At 47.1% G+C, this 18,484-nt stretch overlaps 1 protein-coding gene across 1 annotated transcript in view; it reads left to right on the forward strand.

Moving 5' to 3' along the window:
- Positions 1 to 12,468, forward strand: part of ZDHHC1 (zinc finger, DHHC-type containing 1) — a 15,965-nt gene extending 3,497 nt beyond the window's left edge. Inside the window, exons 4-10 of the mRNA XM_009081324.1 lie at positions 408 to 532; positions 872 to 1,030; positions 4,458 to 4,570; positions 9,894 to 9,979; positions 10,521 to 10,614; positions 11,649 to 11,757; positions 12,191 to 12,468. Of these exons, the coding sequence (XP_009079572.1) occupies positions 408 to 532; positions 872 to 1,030; positions 4,458 to 4,570; positions 9,894 to 9,979; positions 10,521 to 10,614; positions 11,649 to 11,757; positions 12,191 to 12,468 (964 nt within the window). The remainder of the gene's footprint in view (positions 1 to 407; positions 533 to 871; positions 1,031 to 4,457; positions 4,571 to 9,893; positions 9,980 to 10,520; positions 10,615 to 11,648; positions 11,758 to 12,190) is intronic.
- The last annotated feature ends 6,016 nt before the right edge of the window (positions 12,469 to 18,484 follow it).

The following is an 18,484-nucleotide window of genomic DNA, read 5'->3' on the forward strand; positions in this document are numbered from 1 at the left end:
GAGTCACAGCAGCATATAGGCACCTCTAATCCATGCCAGGTTTCAGATAAGAGTGAGAGACTATCACTGATTGTTGCTTCTCAGTTTACTTTCCTGCACTAAAACCCCATGGAAAACAAAGCGTTGTTGCTGCTGGGTGCTATGTTACGCTGCCTTCAGATGTTGTGCAGGGAGCTCTTTGTCTGTCTGGATGTACTTGACTGGTTTGTAACCACAGTTGCTCTAAAGGGTCACAGTTTAGCCCCTCAGGGTAACAAATCATAAGTAAAACTGTTAACCAGTATCTTTCATAAGTGTGACAGTAATCTGAGATAGCTGTCTGTATCTCCATCTCTGTTAGAGGCTGGGTTATTGAGTTGTATATGTGATGTTATTGAAACCACTGAGACATTTCCCCTTCTTGGCAGGGTCTTTCTGAACAGTGTGCTGTCTGCCATTCTGGGCCTGGGGCTGCTGCTGCTCATCGCTTGCTATGTCTTTGTGGAGTTCTTCGTTGACCCCACGAAGCTTCGCTCCGACCAGCACTTTGATGGTACAGCAGTTGCTTCAGTTCAGCATCCTGTGAATCAGGCAGTGTATCTCCATATGGGTTTGGATTCTGTGGACTCTCCCATTGAAGAGGAACTCCATTCCTTACTCCATCTATTTTATATTTCTGTTAGAGTACCTCTGCTCAGCTGGATGGAATGCCTTTCCTTACAGAGCTAACTGCTCTTCCTAAAGGCCCAGCAGGCACCAGATTTCTTAGGCCTCCAGTGCACAGTGGGTCTGCAGCTACTTTTGACTTAAAAAGATTTTCAGCTGTGAAGTTTAGTTAGAGATATTTCATACCTGGACAATCTACTTACCTCCTCTTCTCTTTGTTTTCCAGCTCTAAGGAACCACATGGACCGCTGGTTTGTGTTTCTTCCTGCATCTCCTGTTGAGACTCAGGCACCTGCCATTTTGGTCACAGCTGGGATTTTTATTCTTCTGAGCCTAGTGACCGTGATCCTCCTGGGCCACCTCTTGATCTTTCACATCTATCTCTGTAGGTGTTATATTCCTGCCATTTGCATCCCCATTTCATTTCCACCTAGCTTCTACTCGTCCTGCGCTCACTGTGTTCAGCCATGTCACAAATACACACACATTGTGGAAGATTGACATTGAAAAGGTAGAAAATTGGGGTTTGACATTATACTTCTGATTTTTCCCTCAGTACCAGGGAGGCTTATCAGTGCATGTGCAATGTGGGGCTTGCATTGGGCCTGTGCATTCATGTCTGAGTGATGTTATCCTGGAACTGAAAGCACGTGGGAGGGGATTGGAGAGACCAGGTGGGATAAACTGGTCAATCCCACCTTGTTGCCAGCAGTAGCAGATTCAGATTCAGATGCAGAATATGCATAGATTGACTCTGCATATGGACTGTGCTCCCCAGTGTTCCTGTTGTGTGACAGACCCTGTTTCTCCCTTCCCCAGAAAAATGTGGATGTATTGAACTAAATTTCTAATAGGAGGCCAGACATCCAGGTCAAGGTCCTTTTATGGAAGTTGTACCATATTGACACAAGAAGACTTGTGGAATTCAGAGGAAGAGGCTTTCAGAAAGGCTTCTCTTTAGATCTCCTGCTTGTTGCTCTGTCAAGAAGGGATATTTGTGTTTGTTTATGCACAGATGGGCATCTGAAACCTTTTTTCAGCCATCGTCTAAAATGAAGCCAATGCTTTTTGGCTGCTGACAAAAATCTTGATAGGAAAAGATCTTACACTTGCAGTAGTCAGTAGTGCCAAAACTAGGGAAGAAGGGATATGTTGGAAGAGAAGTGAGGACGGCGGTTACAGAGGATCCTTGGATAGATTTTCAGGTTCTCAGTTAACAGCCATGCAGGTGCCAACACAAACTAGGTCAGCACAAACCAGCACAGCTCCAGAAGCAGCACAGTTGCACTGCTGAAGTATAACATTCGATGGGTGAGTGTTCCCACCTGATGACGGCCGTTACAGTCAGTGAGGACATTGATCATCATGTTCCTTCTAGGGCCTCTTTGAGCTTGACTTACATTTGGTAGCACTGTGATTTTACTTTCCTGGTGCAATTGACAGTGGTGGGGGTTCATGGCGATGCCTGGAGGTTTGAAAGGTCGATATAGCAGTGTAAAAAGGCTAAAAGCATAACAAACCTCCAAGAAGGTTTCTTTTGGATGGAAACGGGTTACTCGGTTTAATCCCGAGCAGTATTTATCCTGTCCTTGTGCCCGACTTCCACAAGAGGGTGCTCCCTGCCTGGGATACAGTTCGGCTTGTGCTGTCAGACAGAAACCTCTGTGTGTGCCACTAGTTCTGCTCGGTTTGGGGGATTTTTTTGTTGCTGTTGTCTTGGGGTGATTATTTTTTTCTCTTTCAGAATAAATTTTGAGCCAAATTAAGTATTACTTCTGCCCCAATTTTAAATCTTTATGACTAATGTGGATAATTATTGTTTGGTTAATGTTTTATTACATTAAAATCTGCTGTCCTGATGAAATTGGTTCCAGCTGTGCAGGATGCAGTGTGTAAGTCCTTGCTTTAAAGGAGGGATGTTACCCTTCTGAAGCCTATATTGTGTGCTGATATGAGTAAGCATTGCACTTAAACTTACACACTGAGATTTGGGGAGATAGACACAGCATGTCTGGTTTAGATTCCTCCTATTTCACACCTGTATTTGTCAACAGTCTCTGAATGCTTTAAGGCAGGCAGTGTTGCAATGAACTGTCTACCCTATTTTGGGACTTGAAATACAGTTTACCAGTTCAAATGTAATTACTGTTCATAAATGTTTCTTCATAAACCTTTTTGGTTTTAAATAATTAAATTACAGAAAGAAAATAGCACCCCTATGAATGGTACCGCCATTAGGCCTCACATAATACAAGTGGCTTAAATCAGGTATGACTATGAAAATTTAGAATCTAGTTTTGTTACCAGCACAGTAAAAGTTTCAGAGTTCCTCTCCTGATTTTATTTGCTCATGGTGATCACCCAAAAGGAAGGAAGTAGGTTATTCTCAAGAGTAGTAGGTCCATGTATTTGAAATTACCATCCAGATTCAGGCTCAATTCTAGAGGCATTCAGTGAAGCATGGCACTCAGAAGGTTGGAGGGAGGATATTTCTTTTTCTTCAATACTGACAGGCCAATGGTCAGCAGAACAAAAGGAAAAAAAATAGCAGGGAATATAGGAAAGGATATGGAGCCCTTCATAGGCTGTGACTGTGTTGCACAGTATGTGCTGCAGGGTTATCTGGCCAAACAAACACAGTATTTCTTAACTAAATAGCTCAATTAAAATATTTTCAAACTTACAGTGTAGGTATTCAGAAACCAACAAACTCTGAATTAGAAATGGTTGATTCATAAGCCCTTTGCTTATGAAGCAATATTCTGTTTCTCAAAGGAAGCAAACAGTGCCATGCTGGGAGCACTTGCCAGCACCCTGCACTGTCCTTGTTAAGTGCATTTGCTAATCACTTGGCTGCAGACTCTCATTCATCCCTGTGTTCTGTATTCCTGGCCAAATGCATCTTGAATTCTTATTTCTTCATCAGGTGATTGCTTTAGCAGGAGGGACACCTTCTTCTCTGCTCTCCCCCACTTCCCTGCAAAGTGCTCCTGTGTCCAGGGCATGGTTTTGAGAGATAAGATATTACTGATACAAATGTCTTCAGGCAGAGGGAGGATTTTAGTCCAGATGTCCTACATCCCAGGCATCAGCTTCAACTGCTGTGCTTCTGTAGAAAGGAGCAATGACTACCAGGCTGTGCACTAAAAATCTTCATCATCCATTTCTGGGCTTTGTTCTCTAAAACTACCATCACAGGATCATTGTGGGAGGAATATCTGAGTTTTGGGAGCTCGTAAGATTTCGGGTCTCATGGAGAAACCAAACTGCTCAGAAATGTCAAATGCTTTTGGTCATTCATGGGTGCAGATGTGTTTGTGTGGGACCTTAAGAGCACATAAACTCAGGGACATGTAAACTCTGGGGACATCTGTTTGGCATGAGGCAAACTGTGCATTTCATGCTTACTGATTTGCACATTAAGTGTCTTAATCTCTACAGGACACACTAACCTGCTCAATTTCTCTTCTCCATTTAGCACCACATACCTTCTGATTGCTCACTGAGCTTTCTGTACAATGCAGCTCTTACCCCTGCTGGGTATGAGTAATGGATTTGCTCTGAAATGAGCTGAACAAATGAGTACAGCATAGAAGGCTGTGCCATTCCATGGGAGTTTAGAATAGTGGGGTTCTCAGAAAGCATTGTGCTGATGACAATGAATGTACAGTGCACAGGTACTTTTGGCTTAGAGAATCAGTCTGTTCATGTGGATAGTTACTATCTGATTCTGTAGTTATTCAGACTGTTTGTGTAAGTGCAATCAGGGAGTGGCCTTTCCTGTGCTGACAGGTCTCTTTCTTCCCTCCCAGTGTGGCACAAACTGACTACCTACGAGTACATCCTGCAGCAGCGTCCCCAGCAAGAGGTGAAAAAGGTAGACAAGCAACAGGAGTCTTGTTCCTCCCAAGTGAGACCCAGTCAGGTACTCATCCTACGTTCAGTCCATTTCTCAAAACCAGCCTTGCTTGTCCACAGGCTAAAGTTTGCTTTGCTGTCTTGAGCTCCAAATGTTAAAGGCAGTTGCCAGAGATAAGACATTAGAGGTTCTTTGATGGAGTTGAGCAGGATGCGAGAGAGTGCAAGGTCTGTAATTCGATGCACACTTTAGGCATAAGCAAGTACAGCTTTCAAAGGAATCAGTCCCACCCACTCTCTTCCTCCACCACTTGTTTTGGGCCTTGCACTATCTCTTCTCTTCTGCCAGCACAGCTGTTCATTGCAGTCATGCAGTGAACTGGGTGGGGGAACTCATCTGAGTAACAATAAACTTTATTAAAAAAACAGTTGAGCTGGACCAGCTCCCTCCTGTTCGGTTCACCAAGCAGTCACAGAAATGCCTGGCTCAGCACCAACCAGGGTGACTGAAGAGTGGGAAGAATCCTGCCCCTGAAAAGGACAGGGCCATCTGTTTGGGTGGCAGTGCACATCCTGGTGGCTTGTGTGAGTGGTATCACAGGTCCTGACTGCAAGTCAGAAGGCTCTAAGGCTAGAGAAACTGGGGCTAATCATGGAGCAGCTAATAATACCAACAATTTAACCATCTTGAAAGTGAAAAGGACACTCAGTTGTGTTCATAAATGACCCAGATAGCTGCTTTTTTTGAACAGAGTCTGCACAGTGATAAGGGTCCTTGTTATTACCATGATGTGGATTTATATCTCTATAAAAAGGGTTCTATGAGCCCTTTAGTGCTGCTATACTGCAGAGATATTCCACTCTGAATTGAGAGATTCAATGTCATTTATCTTGCTACAAGGCAGAATAAATTATTGGATTAACTCAAATTTTGACTGGACACATTCTGTACTGGCTTTAACAGGGGATTGAACCAGAAACTTCCAGAAATTCATCCTAGTGTAAATTATTTTGTAATTCTCAATCCTGTGTAACTTTTCATTTTATGCAAATAAGTTATCTATTGTACAGTTTTATATTTCGTAAGAAATTACTTAAATCCAAGCTTCATCCAAGTATCCTGTGTAGAGATACTGGGATCTCTCTGCACTCATCCATAGTTTTTCCCTATCAAAGCAAAGGTGAAAGTGAACTAATACAGTTTTGCATGAAGTTCCCAGCTTTTCATATAGATATTTTTTTACTGTTTTGGAAAAGCTGAACTTTCAGTTTAAACAGAGGTTTCCATAACAACAAAAATATTTGGCACTTCATCTCATAGAGCTTTGCTTACTATGAAAATTAAAACACTAATAGAGCCTCAGCTCTAATCATCTAGTTAGTGAATTTTGATTGATACTGAAAATGTATTTGAACAGGGGTGGGCTTTGTGTGTGTGCATATTTGGGATGTAGCCATTCAGTGATCTGCTCCTGTCTGCACTGGTGCTTATCTACATAGGTGTGAATATGGTTAATTTGAAGCAGCGAGCCTGGGAGGAGGAGAGTGAAAAGGAGTTCTGTGTTTCAGGACTGCAGTTAGTACCTTGGGGAACAAGAAAGACTGGATGATGCCCAGTAACATTGTTAAGAAAAATGTTAACCCACCAGATTTTCCTTGTTTCTTACATAGCAACCAGAGATAAACACAAACAAATAGATTGGAGTAGGAGGACACCAAGTGACTTGCCTTTTGTGAGCTGTGTTGAATACAGCCTTCTTCAGCTTGAACACAGCAACCTTTGTAACTGATCCAACATGTTGCTAGCATAAAATGGAAATCATCCTCTTCCCACTTTTGTCTGAACTGCCCATTCATTTTAGGGACTAAGAAGAAACATGCATTTCCCTGTTAATCCTTGTTTCTGAGCCTTATTCAAGCTTGGGTATTGGTTTTGGCTTCTGTTTTCCATGTTTGTCCGTGGTTAAGTCTTCGCCTATGTTCAGGTTGAAGGATTCTTGTTCAGGTTAAAGGATTCTTATGTACTTGTAGAATTCTTCTCAGAACATAAAGTAAAAGCCATAATTTTGCACACTTAAGTGGTTAGATGTGATTAAAAAAGGTGCAAAACAGTTGGACTTATACAGCCTTTGCCTCTCTCACCATACCCAAAACAGGATGTGCAAGTTACACTTTTTTCTGTAAGGCAGTTGCATAGCAGTCCAAAGAAATACAAACCAAGCCAAAACTGATGCTTTAATGCATAACTGCATTTATGCCAGGGAGCTGGCTTTGTAGTGAGGCCAGCTGGGATGCGATTCTTTTCACATTCCTAAAGCTCTGGACTTGCTTTGGACACTGATTCAGGTTGGTGAGGTTTGATTTTAAATAATAAACACAGATTTTACTCAGCTCCCCTCACATTTTCTATATTGTTTCTCTCTTCCAATGTTGGCTTAAAATGAACCTGGTCTTTACCCTCAGCCTCAATACTTCCAACAGACCCACTTTCCCTGGGACAAGAACCCTTTTTTCCTGTCCAGTTCTGCCTCCTCTCCAGACAGACAGCACTTCAGGGCACCTACTGTCACTGAAGTGGTTGATAAGGGCAGCTGCAGAGGGCAGGGGAGCTGAATTCATCCTGAGCTAGTAACCATGAACCTTGGGGTGGACACAGCTGGTGTTCAGCCTCTAGAGGAGGCCTGAGCATGGCCTGGATTTGCATGGTGGCAGAACCTGGGCAGTCTGTTGATCCAGCAGTCTGTTTTAAAAAAAAAGAGCAGAATCAGGTGCAAAGGGTGACTGGTCTTGCTGCTGCAGAGGAAGGATGCTGGCTGTCCTGCATTAGCCTGAGAGAGTGGAGGGAGCCTGGGACTCTGCTCTGTGGCTGTAGCTTTTGTCACGCTGAGAGAACATTGGATTTTCTACTGTTCAAGTCTCCTTCCATTTGTTTCTGCTAGTCAGCTCTAATGGTTTACTTTCATTTATGTGGCTGCTGGTGACTGGTCTTGCTGCTGCAGAGGAAGGATGCTGGCTGTCCTGCATTAGCCTGAGAGAGTGGAGGGAGCCTGGGACTCTGCTCTGTGGCTGTAGCTTTTGTCACGCTGAGAGAACATTGGATTTTCTACTGTTCAAGTCTCCTTCCATTTGTTTCTGCTAGTCAGCTCTAATGGTTTACTTTCATTTATGTGGCTGCTTTGGTTATACATTATTTATAGAAGGCTGAAATGAACAAAATGGATTTTAAAAGGCTCTTTGATTCCCTGCTTGGAAAGAAATTGTCTGTGTTATTCTCAAGATGAATCATTTATTAATCTCCCTTGAAAGGTCAGTCCTACAGTCCTGTTTGTCTGCTGTGGACATTGAGTCCAGATTGTTTTCAGTTACTCTGCACAGTGGGATGTCTCCTGCTGCAGCTTATTTCACCCATGACCTGCTTCCCTCTGAAAACACCTCAATCTCCTATCTGTCCACTCACAGTGACGTGAGATTGTGTCTGGTCTCCTTTGCTTGTGAGTCAGGTACACGAGGCCTGAATGTAAATCTTGGTTGTAAATGTCCCAAGCAGTTTTGAGGAGATATTTGTGCACATTCAGTGTTCAGTTGATGATGAGTGATGATCTGACTTGAGTTTATAAGTTCTGTTTGAAATACATGCAGTAAATTTCTGCAGATCATTTATCCATCTTGCACAAACCCTGCCTATAACAGATCTAAACAGCGTAATTCTTAAATCAGTAAGTTCCAATATTTGTGATTGCCAAACTAATCCCCTTCAAATTTTATGCTACAACCTATAAAACAACTACAAAGTCCTCTCCTCTTTTTTTTATTTCATTACAAGACCAGTCAAACTCAGAGCACGTTAACAAAATGCAGCAATTCTGAAGTCTTTCCAGTTTGGCAACTCTCTTATCTAACAATTACACGAGTACAGACAATCCAGACATCAATGCCAAGATGTTCAAAAGCAACTAGTAATTTTGGAAGTATCTCTTTTGCATGTGAAAAAGGCTGGCCAGGGGGGATCAGACCAGTGTGCTGGCTCTGACACTGATCAGCTCTGGCTGCTGAGACAGGGTGCAGGACTTGTAGTCTCATGCTACAGCTCATTTCCATGCTGCATCAAAAATGCAGCCTTTCTTCTGTTTCTTTTGAAACTGCTACCTGATTTTTATCATTTGATGCTCTCTAAATGCTGTTAGAGAGGTGGTAAACAATTATTCCCCATTTGCTTTCTCCACTCATATCTGCCCCGAGTAGTTCTTTTCCTGACTTAAGAGCCTGAGCCCATCAACGTTTTCTTGTATAGAAACTGCTTCATCTCTTTCATTGGTCTTGTCAATCTTCTCTGCACCTTCTTCCAGGTCTTCTGTGGGGAAAGGTGCAGGAACACTATAAAGAATCCAGTGTCCAGGCTGTCAGTGAATTTATTCAGTAACATGAAACTATTTTCTATTTTCTTTTTTATTTGCCTTCCCTTTTTATTCCTAACATCTGAAATAATTTCTTGGCTGCCATAGAATGTGCAGCTCCATGGCTTCTTTTCTAGTTTAGAGACCTTTGCATTGTATATAAAGTTTGCACTACTTTTCCCACATGCATCACTTTCCATCTTTACCTCTAGCAATATTGATTTTTGTGGGCCATTTTATCACCCTGTAATTCAGCATTGCAAGGACCTTCTGTAGCTCTTTGTGGTTTCTTTCCTTTCTAATGCCTTGCACCAGGGAGTGTCATCACTAGGCTTCTCACTGCTCTGTGCATTTGTCAGTTGTTTATGGAGTGCAGAGGCCCTGGATTTCTCAGGAACCTATTTGGGGCATGTCCAACTTTGACTTCATTTTCTCAAATTTGCTGATCAGGCTGTTCAGAAAAAGAGATCTTCATGAGCTTGTGTAAGCTATTTTTGAAGCTAATGCCTGTCACATTTAAAATCCTTCCATCTTTACCTCTTAAAAGTTGCCTTAAAATGTGTCTCTATAGTCACTGCACACTGAAATGCTTAAGAACAACTTGTCTTGTTGGTTATTCAAGTTTAAGAGCAGCTGGTATATAGCCTCAAGGTTCTCCTGAGCATGGTTTATCCTTTTTGAGCTCAGGACTTCATACCCTGCATCTCATGGTACTCCGACCATCTTAACAGGGTCCTTTTGAGAGAGAACTGGGACCGCTTTGGATTTAAGTCACGTGAAACACTGACTAGACTAAATGAATGAATCCAGGACTTCTACTTGTGTCAGCCTTGGTTTTCCATCTTCTTAAGCAGCAGATTTCTGCTGAGTTTCAGTTGTGCTACCTGAAAGGGTGACAGAAAAGGTCTGGCATGAGAAGAAAGAAGACCTGTAATGAAAAGCCCTCTTCTGCCCTACGTGTCCATATTAGTCTGAAAATTTTGTTTTGTTTTACAGGAAGCAGACTTATTGTCAGGTAACTCTGGCTATACAGACCCTGGAATTCAAGCAGAGGAATTCTCAACAGAAACTTCAGGAAAAGGGTGAGAAAAGTCATGGATAAGAGTCTCCCAGCAGCATGTATGGTGAATGGGAAATTGTCATCAAGGTCTCTGATAGACCCTAAAACAAAAGTACTTAGAAGGATAGGGAGCACCACTGCTTTGACCAAGGCACGGTGTCATTTTTGAGTTTCAGGAGGGTAAATACCTGCAGGAGTACTTGCCTTCCCTCCCTTGTCTTACTTTAAAGTTGCCTGAATTTTCCTATATTGAGCTCATTATAGTTACATAATTTCCAGTTGTCAAGAGATGCATCACAACAGCAAAATTTATAACATAGACAAGCACTCATGGGAAAACAGGATCCTTGTCCCTTTATTAATCCTTGCCTGTTTTCTTGTGTCCCTGGGGATTTCCTTCATATTTTGCCCAGTTGTACAGGAAAAGCTCCCCTGTAGTTTTGCTGGGAATGCTGTGCAAGGCAGAGGGTGCTTCAGTCAGGCTGATGTGCATGTGCAAGCAAAGAGACATCAGAGTTAACTCTTGTCTTAGGGAATCACCTTGTGTCTGCTGTGTATTTTAGCTTTCCAAACCTCTATGTCCACAACAAAGAAGGCAGTCCTGAGCAGAGCTCCTCCCCTGACCCTCCATCTCTTCACTTTGCTGTCCCTTCTCAGGTAAGCAGAACCTGGATACACACCAAACCTCTGCTGCTGACAATGCACCAAGGTGCACAGGTGCACACTCACTCTAGTGCTGGCAGTGCTTACCTCCTGCTCACACAGGCTCATCTTGCCCTCAGCATGTGTGTGCAGCTATGGCTGTGCCCTGCAGTCACTACACCCAGGGGATGCTCTCCTGTCTCACAGATGTGATCAGAGCTGCTCCACAGTCCCCTCGTAAGCTCACAGCTGTAACAGCTGTAATGCAGTGCCTTGCTGCCCCAGTGCAGCTCAGTGACTGTATCTGTGCTGCTTTGTTGATGTAGCAAGCTCTGCATGTTTCTGTAGAGCTAAAGCAAGCAGTTTATATGTTCAAATAAGCATGTTAAAGCATCTGCCCAGGCAAAGATGATGTGTGTGAGTACAAAGCTTGAGCATATGAAACAGCTGTCCAAAGTCTGTGGACTGTGCTCTTGATATTCAGGTATCTGCATTCAGAGGCTCTCCCTTCTCCCTCAAATGGCAAGTGATGGTGCTCTTCCCCTTTCCTCCAAGCTTATTAATCAAAATCTTGTCATCTAGATAATAAGAAAAGTTCCTTTTCATCTATACTCATATTTTGAACAAGAACTGCCCCTTTCTTGGGACATCCTGTATGAGTTTTGGTCCCTTCTTCTAGTTCGGTTCTACATATACAAGTGGCTAGTGTCTCATACATCCCTCAATGTACATCCCTCACTGTATGCAGATACTGCATTGAGGGATGTATGCATTGATATCTGCAGTCACTGTATGCAGATAGTGTATGTGTGTGCATGTTCATTAAAAACCTCTTTTCTAGCATTACTTTATGCAATGGTAGAGGAGTAAACTAAGACTGCTAACTCAGTCTTAAACTATAAAATATTATTGGTCTTTGGTGATACCTAATGCTCATTATTCAAAATAGGAGGAATTAAAAATAGGTAGCAAGTAAAAAAAAAAGGTCTGTCTCATTACTTTGGGCTGGTGAAGTGAATTCCCTTCTCTGGGGCCTCTTGCTTTCATAGCAACAGAAGAAAAGAAGAAAGAAGATGCATAAAGCTTCTTCGTCAGCAATGGACAGTGGATCTAAAGCACATGGTACACCTCGGCCCTCCTTCCCACGTCCCCAGTCAGGTGAGAATGCACTAGTCATCTTCTCTGCTGAATTTTGCATAAATATATGTATGATTTTCTTTACCACTTGTGGATCAGCCATAGCAGAGTTCCTGGACTTGCTGATGTATTTGTGGAACTGAGAGATATCTCTCTCTCTCCTTAAGCTTTCTTCTCCCTTTATTTCCACCTGCAGAGTTCCCAGCCATGGCTGCTCCCACCTCACCTTCCCACAGCCTTCACCTCATAGTGCCAGCTTTTCCTCTGAGAGCTGCTGTGCCCCCTGGCAGCATCGGCCTCATCCGGGCAGCAGGGCCCCCAGCTGACTATCACTCAGAGTCTGCTGAGTCCATGGATGAGATTCCTGTGGCTCAGACTCACCTTGGGAGCACAGCTCTTCAAGGGCCTGCTAAGAATAACTCAAGCAACTCTCAACATTATCCCTTGTCCACAGACAATCCCAGAGCTGACAGGAAGAAGAATCTGTGTTCTGAGCACAAGGTAAAAAGGAGAAGCTGCCAGCAGGACCGACGCGTGGAACGAGATCTGGAACTCTTTTCTAAGGTTCCTGCTGTGTTTGTCAGTAAGAGCAGTGGAGAACCTCTTAGCCCTCAGCCCCAGCCCAGTGAGAGCACATCCGAGCCACACCACAGAAAATGCACCAGCAAGCAGCATGTGGGCAGACATGATCCATGTTCAAAGGACATAAGGACAAACACCACAGCGGCCTAGGGATGAGCCTTCCAAAGCCATGGCCTTTGGGAACAGCATTAGTACTGTGCAGAGGGCTAATGGACTCATCCCTCACTGTGTGCTTGTTGCAGTGAGACATTTCTCAACCTCAATAAAAGGCAAGAGGCAGCAAGGTGGCAAACCTGAGGTAGACTTGTGGCTCGTGAGAGCTCGAATGCTTTCCCCAGAAAAGGGCCAACCCCTCATGGTCCTCTGCACACTGGTACTGCAGGAGGGTGCGTAGGGAAGAACAAGGATGCATCTCTGCTGTTCCCTGCACCCTGAAAACTATATTTCCCATCTGCCTACACCCTGTCAGTCTTTGGATGATGCTCAGGGGCTTAGCAGGTGGTCAGGGAGTAACCTCAGGATTGCCCAGTCCCTATACCGCTTTCCACTGTGTACCCCCAAGCCAAGTCCACCACCAGCATATTCTCCATAAGGCAGCATAGTTTGACCTGCTCACCCTTCCCAGCAGCCAGGGGTGCCCCACAGTGCACCATTCTCATCAGAAGCTTTGGGGTATGACAGGTCCTGAAACTTTTCCATTTCCTGGGCTGCCAGATCTGCATCAGTCCACAGCCAAGCCTCGAGTGTGTGTAGTGCAGAAAGATCCCACAGCAGACACTGGGCCACAGCCAGTGCCTCGAGTCACAGCACCCTGTGCTGGGGGTGAGAAGCAGAGAGCTGTCTGGGCTGCCATCCTACTGCACTTCAGCTTTCCTGCCCTCTTGGCTTCCCCAGGCAGCATGCCCTGTTCCACATTCCTGGCTGAGCACTGAGGCTGGGGCTTCCAGCAAGCCCAGATCTGCCTAGCAGCCAGCTAACCTCAGAGCCTGGGATAGCAGCTTCACACACATCCCCGTGGGCTTTGCCACTGGCATGGCTGTGCCTGACATGGTTTGTCACTTGGCAGCCACAGCAGCTGCACAGCCCTGCACAGCACCCTGAGTGGCAGCAGCTGGCATGGCTGGTTGCACCATTTCCAGACAGGCACATGCTGGTGGTGTGAACAAACAGGTGCACCAGCAAACAAAAGGAAGATCGGGGAGTCTTCATCACCCTACCAAATGTTTTGGTGCATGGAAAGCACAACTGACTGGTGAGTATGGGTGGGTTAGGAAAGGACAAGACAAAGCAAGGGTGCTGTGTGAGTCAAGCTAAGCTGTTCTCCCCTTGCCTAGCTCAGTCTGTGAGCATTCATGAGGAATTCATTCATCCAAGGAAACTACACCCTGCAGCAACACTGGGCTTGGGGTTTTCCAAGGCCAGCTGTCCCTCCACCAGAAGGCTTTGGTAATTCCTCTGCGGCAGGTGCCCCTGAGCAGATCATATGTGTTTTCTTACCCTTTGTCCATGCAGAACCAGTCCCAAACTCATGTACAGAGGTCTTTAGTAGCTCTGGCCACAATAAAATTTTCTATACTCTTTGCTAAATAGTATCCTCCTTTTTTGCAGCCATTCCTGGATCTTCCCAATCCATGGCCCCCAGGATCTTTGGTTCACTTCTCCCTGAGCTCCTGATGTCTCAGCAGGGCTTATCATTGTAACCAGTGTGGGGGCAAGAGCAGTCCCCTCTCTGTAGTGCCCTTCGGTGTTAAATGGGAATGCCTTCCCTGAGGGGTAGGGATCAGACCACCTTCTCCCAGAGGTGTGTAACCCAGCCTGGTTTCTGTGCTGCAGAAAGGCTGCTGTGCCCTTTGGGCTGAGGAGAGCCAGGTTTCCTGGTCTACCAGGTGTCTAGGGAAGGAAAGATCTGGCATGTCCTGAGGTGCCAGCTTTCAGGCTCAAGCTGGGAGGGAAGGGAACATCCTATAGTTTGCTGGGACATGACCCTCTCCAGGAGCAGGGAGCTCACACTCAGGTTCAGAATTTTGTCCTCATCCCTTTTCCAGGCTGTGCTCACCTGTCCACTGCCCTATGGCAAAAAGCCTATAAGCTCCAAATTCCCCTGTCTCACAGAAAGGCACCCACCTGACAAGGGTCTCTGCCCTCAGAGTCCCCAGGAACCAGTGCAGAGTCCCATAAGCTGCTGGGATATACTGGTTCTGCCCAGCCCTGCAGACTTTGCCACAAGGTGCAGGAGCCCATGTTTTTTATTGGAGACCAACGGGATGCCCTGGGGACCCTGGGTAGGGAAGACATCCTTCTGCTGCCTTCAGCTGGAACATTTTCTCCACTCTGCTGAATAACCCAAGGCTGCCAAACATGCATTGCCATGTCCGTATGTTGGAGCAGCTGGATATTGAGCCAAGAGCCAGGCTCCAGCAGGATGGGCTCCCAGCACTGCCAGTGTTGGACTGTCCTGAACCTCATGGGCCATGGGCAGGATTGTGTGTGCCATGTGGTGGTTGAGTTTGGCTGGGGTTTTTGTTTTTGCCACAACCACATCAAGCAGAACTATCAAGGATGCATAATGAGCATGCAAGCGTAAAAAATGATGAGTCTGAGATGGTTTAACTCCTGGGAGAACTGGACTCTCCCTCCCAATCTCACTTCTGTCCTCTTGAGACTCTAATGCTAATAGCCTGCAGGTTCAGGTGCTGATGGCATTTCTGCTGCCCTGGATGAGGAAGGCCCGTAGTAGACCTGTGGCAGCAAGCAGAAGGAAAGTCACATTAGGGTGCTGCTGCAGAGGCCACTGTTCAAGCAGAGTGCTCCTGGGCTTGACATCAGAGGATTGCAATGACTGCAAGCTACAGCCCAGCAGAGAGCTGGGTTAAGGTGTCCTGATGCCCTCGTCTCCCAGTCACTGCAGAGACTCTGAGGTCTGACATTTCCAAGCACCTTCACCATTAAACTAAAGGCTTTTGCCAGGGCATGAGTTCTCCCATCAGCAGGAGGCAGCACCCTGAACCAGCTATTCATGGCTTTCTATTAGGAAGAAGCAGGGATTTGCATGATGACAGCTTCCCACCAGTCTCTAAAATCATAAATCACTGTCCCTGGCCACCCTCTGGCAGCTGTGCCAGGCCCTGCAGTGCCTGCCTCAAGCCTCCCACCTTGGCACAGGACATACATCCTGCTTGCTTTCATCTTCAGACCTGGCTCAGGTTTCTTTGTTTCCTCTTTGAAGTCAAGGGGACCTTCCTTTGGGAAATGATTTTGTGTGAGTCTGTTCGTGTGCTGCTTTTGACACGTACTGAGAGCATCTCAACAAGCAGCCTTGAATTGCATGGTGGGGGAAAGGAAGCTCCTGCCAGAGGATGGAGCTTTTCCCCCCTCGTCTCTGCCCGGTGCCGTGCATGGCATGACCCCAGCTCGTGCTCGGTGGCACACCCGGCACGCACCCAGCACACCGATCGCGCTGCTCATCAGCCACAGCTAAGCCCCGTTAATGCCTTGTGGACACATTGTTGCTGGGGTGACCGTATACATATTGCACAACCTCCGAAACACTTCCCTCTGTTTTGTAGCAACTCGCGCTAGAGGAGCAGCGTTCCCGCATAACCTCATCCCACCCCAGATGCGGCTGAGCCAGCGACTCATTCCTGAAACAAGACGGCTCCCGGGAGCCTGCGGTGCCCAGCCCCGGGGGAGGTGAGGGGCAAAGAGGATGAGGGAGAGCACGGAGGGTGCCCCGAGGCTGTGTCTGTGTTCTTGTGCAAGCTCTGAGCTGCACCCTGAGTAGTCACAGCACTCTGGGACCCTGTGAATGTGGGGAGAGAGGGACACGGTCCTGGCAGGGACCAGCCAAAGCTGTGCCTCGGGGATGCTGAGCCTCGGTGTGTCTGGGGCAAGCACTGGAGTCATTAAGCACATTAATGTCCCTGGGGCAGGAGGCAGCCTGGGAACATCCTGACCTTGATTAGAAGGGAGAGGTCCCTGGGGAGCTGAGCACTGAGCCATGTACATGCTCCTCCACCACATCACAGGACCTGTGCAACCTCCCTCTAAACTTCTGCCTGTCCATGGGCTCCGGACCAAGTCACAGCCTCCTCCCGGGCTTCCTTTTCCGGGCTGCATCAGGAACAGCAGGAGCCGGCCAAGGACCATACTCCATCCCAACAGGGCTGTCATGGTGACAACAAATGCACAACAAACCCCAGCCCTTAGGAACTGAAACCTGACCTGCTCAACCCAACCCCATGGGGCAACTCGCCAGCTGTGGCTCGGTGCCCACCCTTGCCCTGCTCTCCCCATGTGCCATCTCTTGGCTCTTCAGGCTCTGCAGCCACAGGACCAGCTAGAGTTCCTACAGAAGGACTGCTGACGTGCCCAGCTCCTGCCTGCTGCTGGCTCAGTGGATCCAGGCTCTCATGCTGCCCACTGCTGCCAAGCCCTGTAGAGCTGCTGTGGGCTGGATGCTCCACACAGCATTACCTCGGCTCCTCTCCAGAGCTCTCAGCTGGAAGCAGAGCCAAAGACACCTGCTTCAGTGGGGAGCTGCAGGGTAAACTAAGCCAGACTTATCCACGCTCCTCGACGTGACAGTCCCAGTTCTTCCCATCTCCTTTAACCAGAGGATCTTCCGCACCTTCTGCAGGTGGGATGACACCCCTGGATCCTTGTTGGCCTGCATGGAGGCTGGTTTAAGTTCCCACTTCACAGCCAGGCACCTTTGAGCCTCTGTACTTTGAGACCTGCTTTCATATTGTGTGAGGACTAGGAAGCATATGTGGTCACCTTCTCTGTGCAGCACCCGGGCTCTCTGGCTGTGCTTGAGCTCTACCAGGACAAACTGGAGAGAGAAACAACACTTATTGGAGAAGTCTGCCTGGACACTGGCTTCAGATGAGCCTCCACACCTGTCCTGCCTACACTGGACTGTCCCCTATGGGATATCCTTGCCACCCTGCCTGTGTCTGGGCTGTGAGATAGTGGAGTGAGATGTAGGGGTCACAGGGCTGGTTGGGGGACAAAGTGGTGTCCTTTATGTGGCTGTGACCAGCTGGGGCTACCCAAAGCAACCAGGTGCTGTGGCATGCCTGCATCTTCTGGCACTGGTCTTGTCACTGACTTCTAAAGCCAGAGGTAAATTAGTGAGCCCAAACTCCAGACCCTGCTCCAAGCCAGGATCAGTGTGAGCAGGTTGCTCATGACTTTGTTCAATCAAGAAGTGGAAACAACATCTCAGCAGAGAATGCATGACCCTCAGCTAAGAGGGCTGTTCCCTACAGCAAAGGGATCTGGGTCCAAGGGCAGAACTGATGCCCCTGGGGCAGCTCAGCCATGGGGTGACCCATATACTTGCCCGGCAGCTCCTCTGCACAGGGACCAGGGCAGACAGAGACCACAGTGTGCCAAAGGCTGTGTTGTTTGAGCCACTTCCTAGTTCCCAAGCTGCTGATTTTCCCCATGGCAGCACCAAACTGCATGCTGCATCCTCTTCCTATGCACAATTCCTGGCCACAGCATGATGCTGGCCATCCACAATGCCCTGTGCCCACCAAAGTGAGGCCAGGGAGTGTCAGGCTCTGGGGAAACAGCTGAGGTGGGGCCATGAGTAAGTGATGTGGGTTGTGTTGGGGCTCCATGACAACCACAATATTTGGGTGCCGCCTCAGCTCACAGCACCCACCAGGAGCCCTGCGTGTGGTCTGACTCCAGGCTGCCAGGATGAGCAGCACTGGCATGTGCCTTCTCCAAGGGTGTGCCACCAGGCTGTGCAGAGGGGACAGGTGCTTGCCACAGTGCCTAGCACAGCAGGATGGTTGGCATTTATCCCCACAGCCTGGACAGTGGCCTCTTCTCCATGCTGTCACCCACCAAGAGGGAACAGTTCCTCTGTGGAGGGGCACACTGGCAGTGTGGGGCAGGGGACAGGGTTGCAGGGTAGAGCACAGCAAGGCTGCTGGGGGGAGTTTGCAATGGGAGAGTCTGTGATGGACGAGTGGTGGAGAGACCTCCTGGGGTGATGGTGGGGTCTTCTGGGGTGCTGAAGAGACCTTGTGGGGCAATATTGGGGCTTAGTGGGGTGATGGAGGGACCTTGTGGAGAGGAGGAAAGAACTCGTGGGGGTCTGGTGGGGAAGCAGAAGGGCTTCACGGGGTGGAGGAGGGTCTCCAGGGGGTGG

This window comes from Acanthisitta chloris, unplaced genomic scaffold (assembly GCF_000695815.1).
Source record: "Acanthisitta chloris isolate BGI_N310 unplaced genomic scaffold, ASM69581v1 scaffold31808, whole genome shotgun sequence".
Classification (NCBI taxonomy): domain Eukaryota; kingdom Metazoa; phylum Chordata; class Aves; order Passeriformes; family Acanthisittidae; genus Acanthisitta; species Acanthisitta chloris.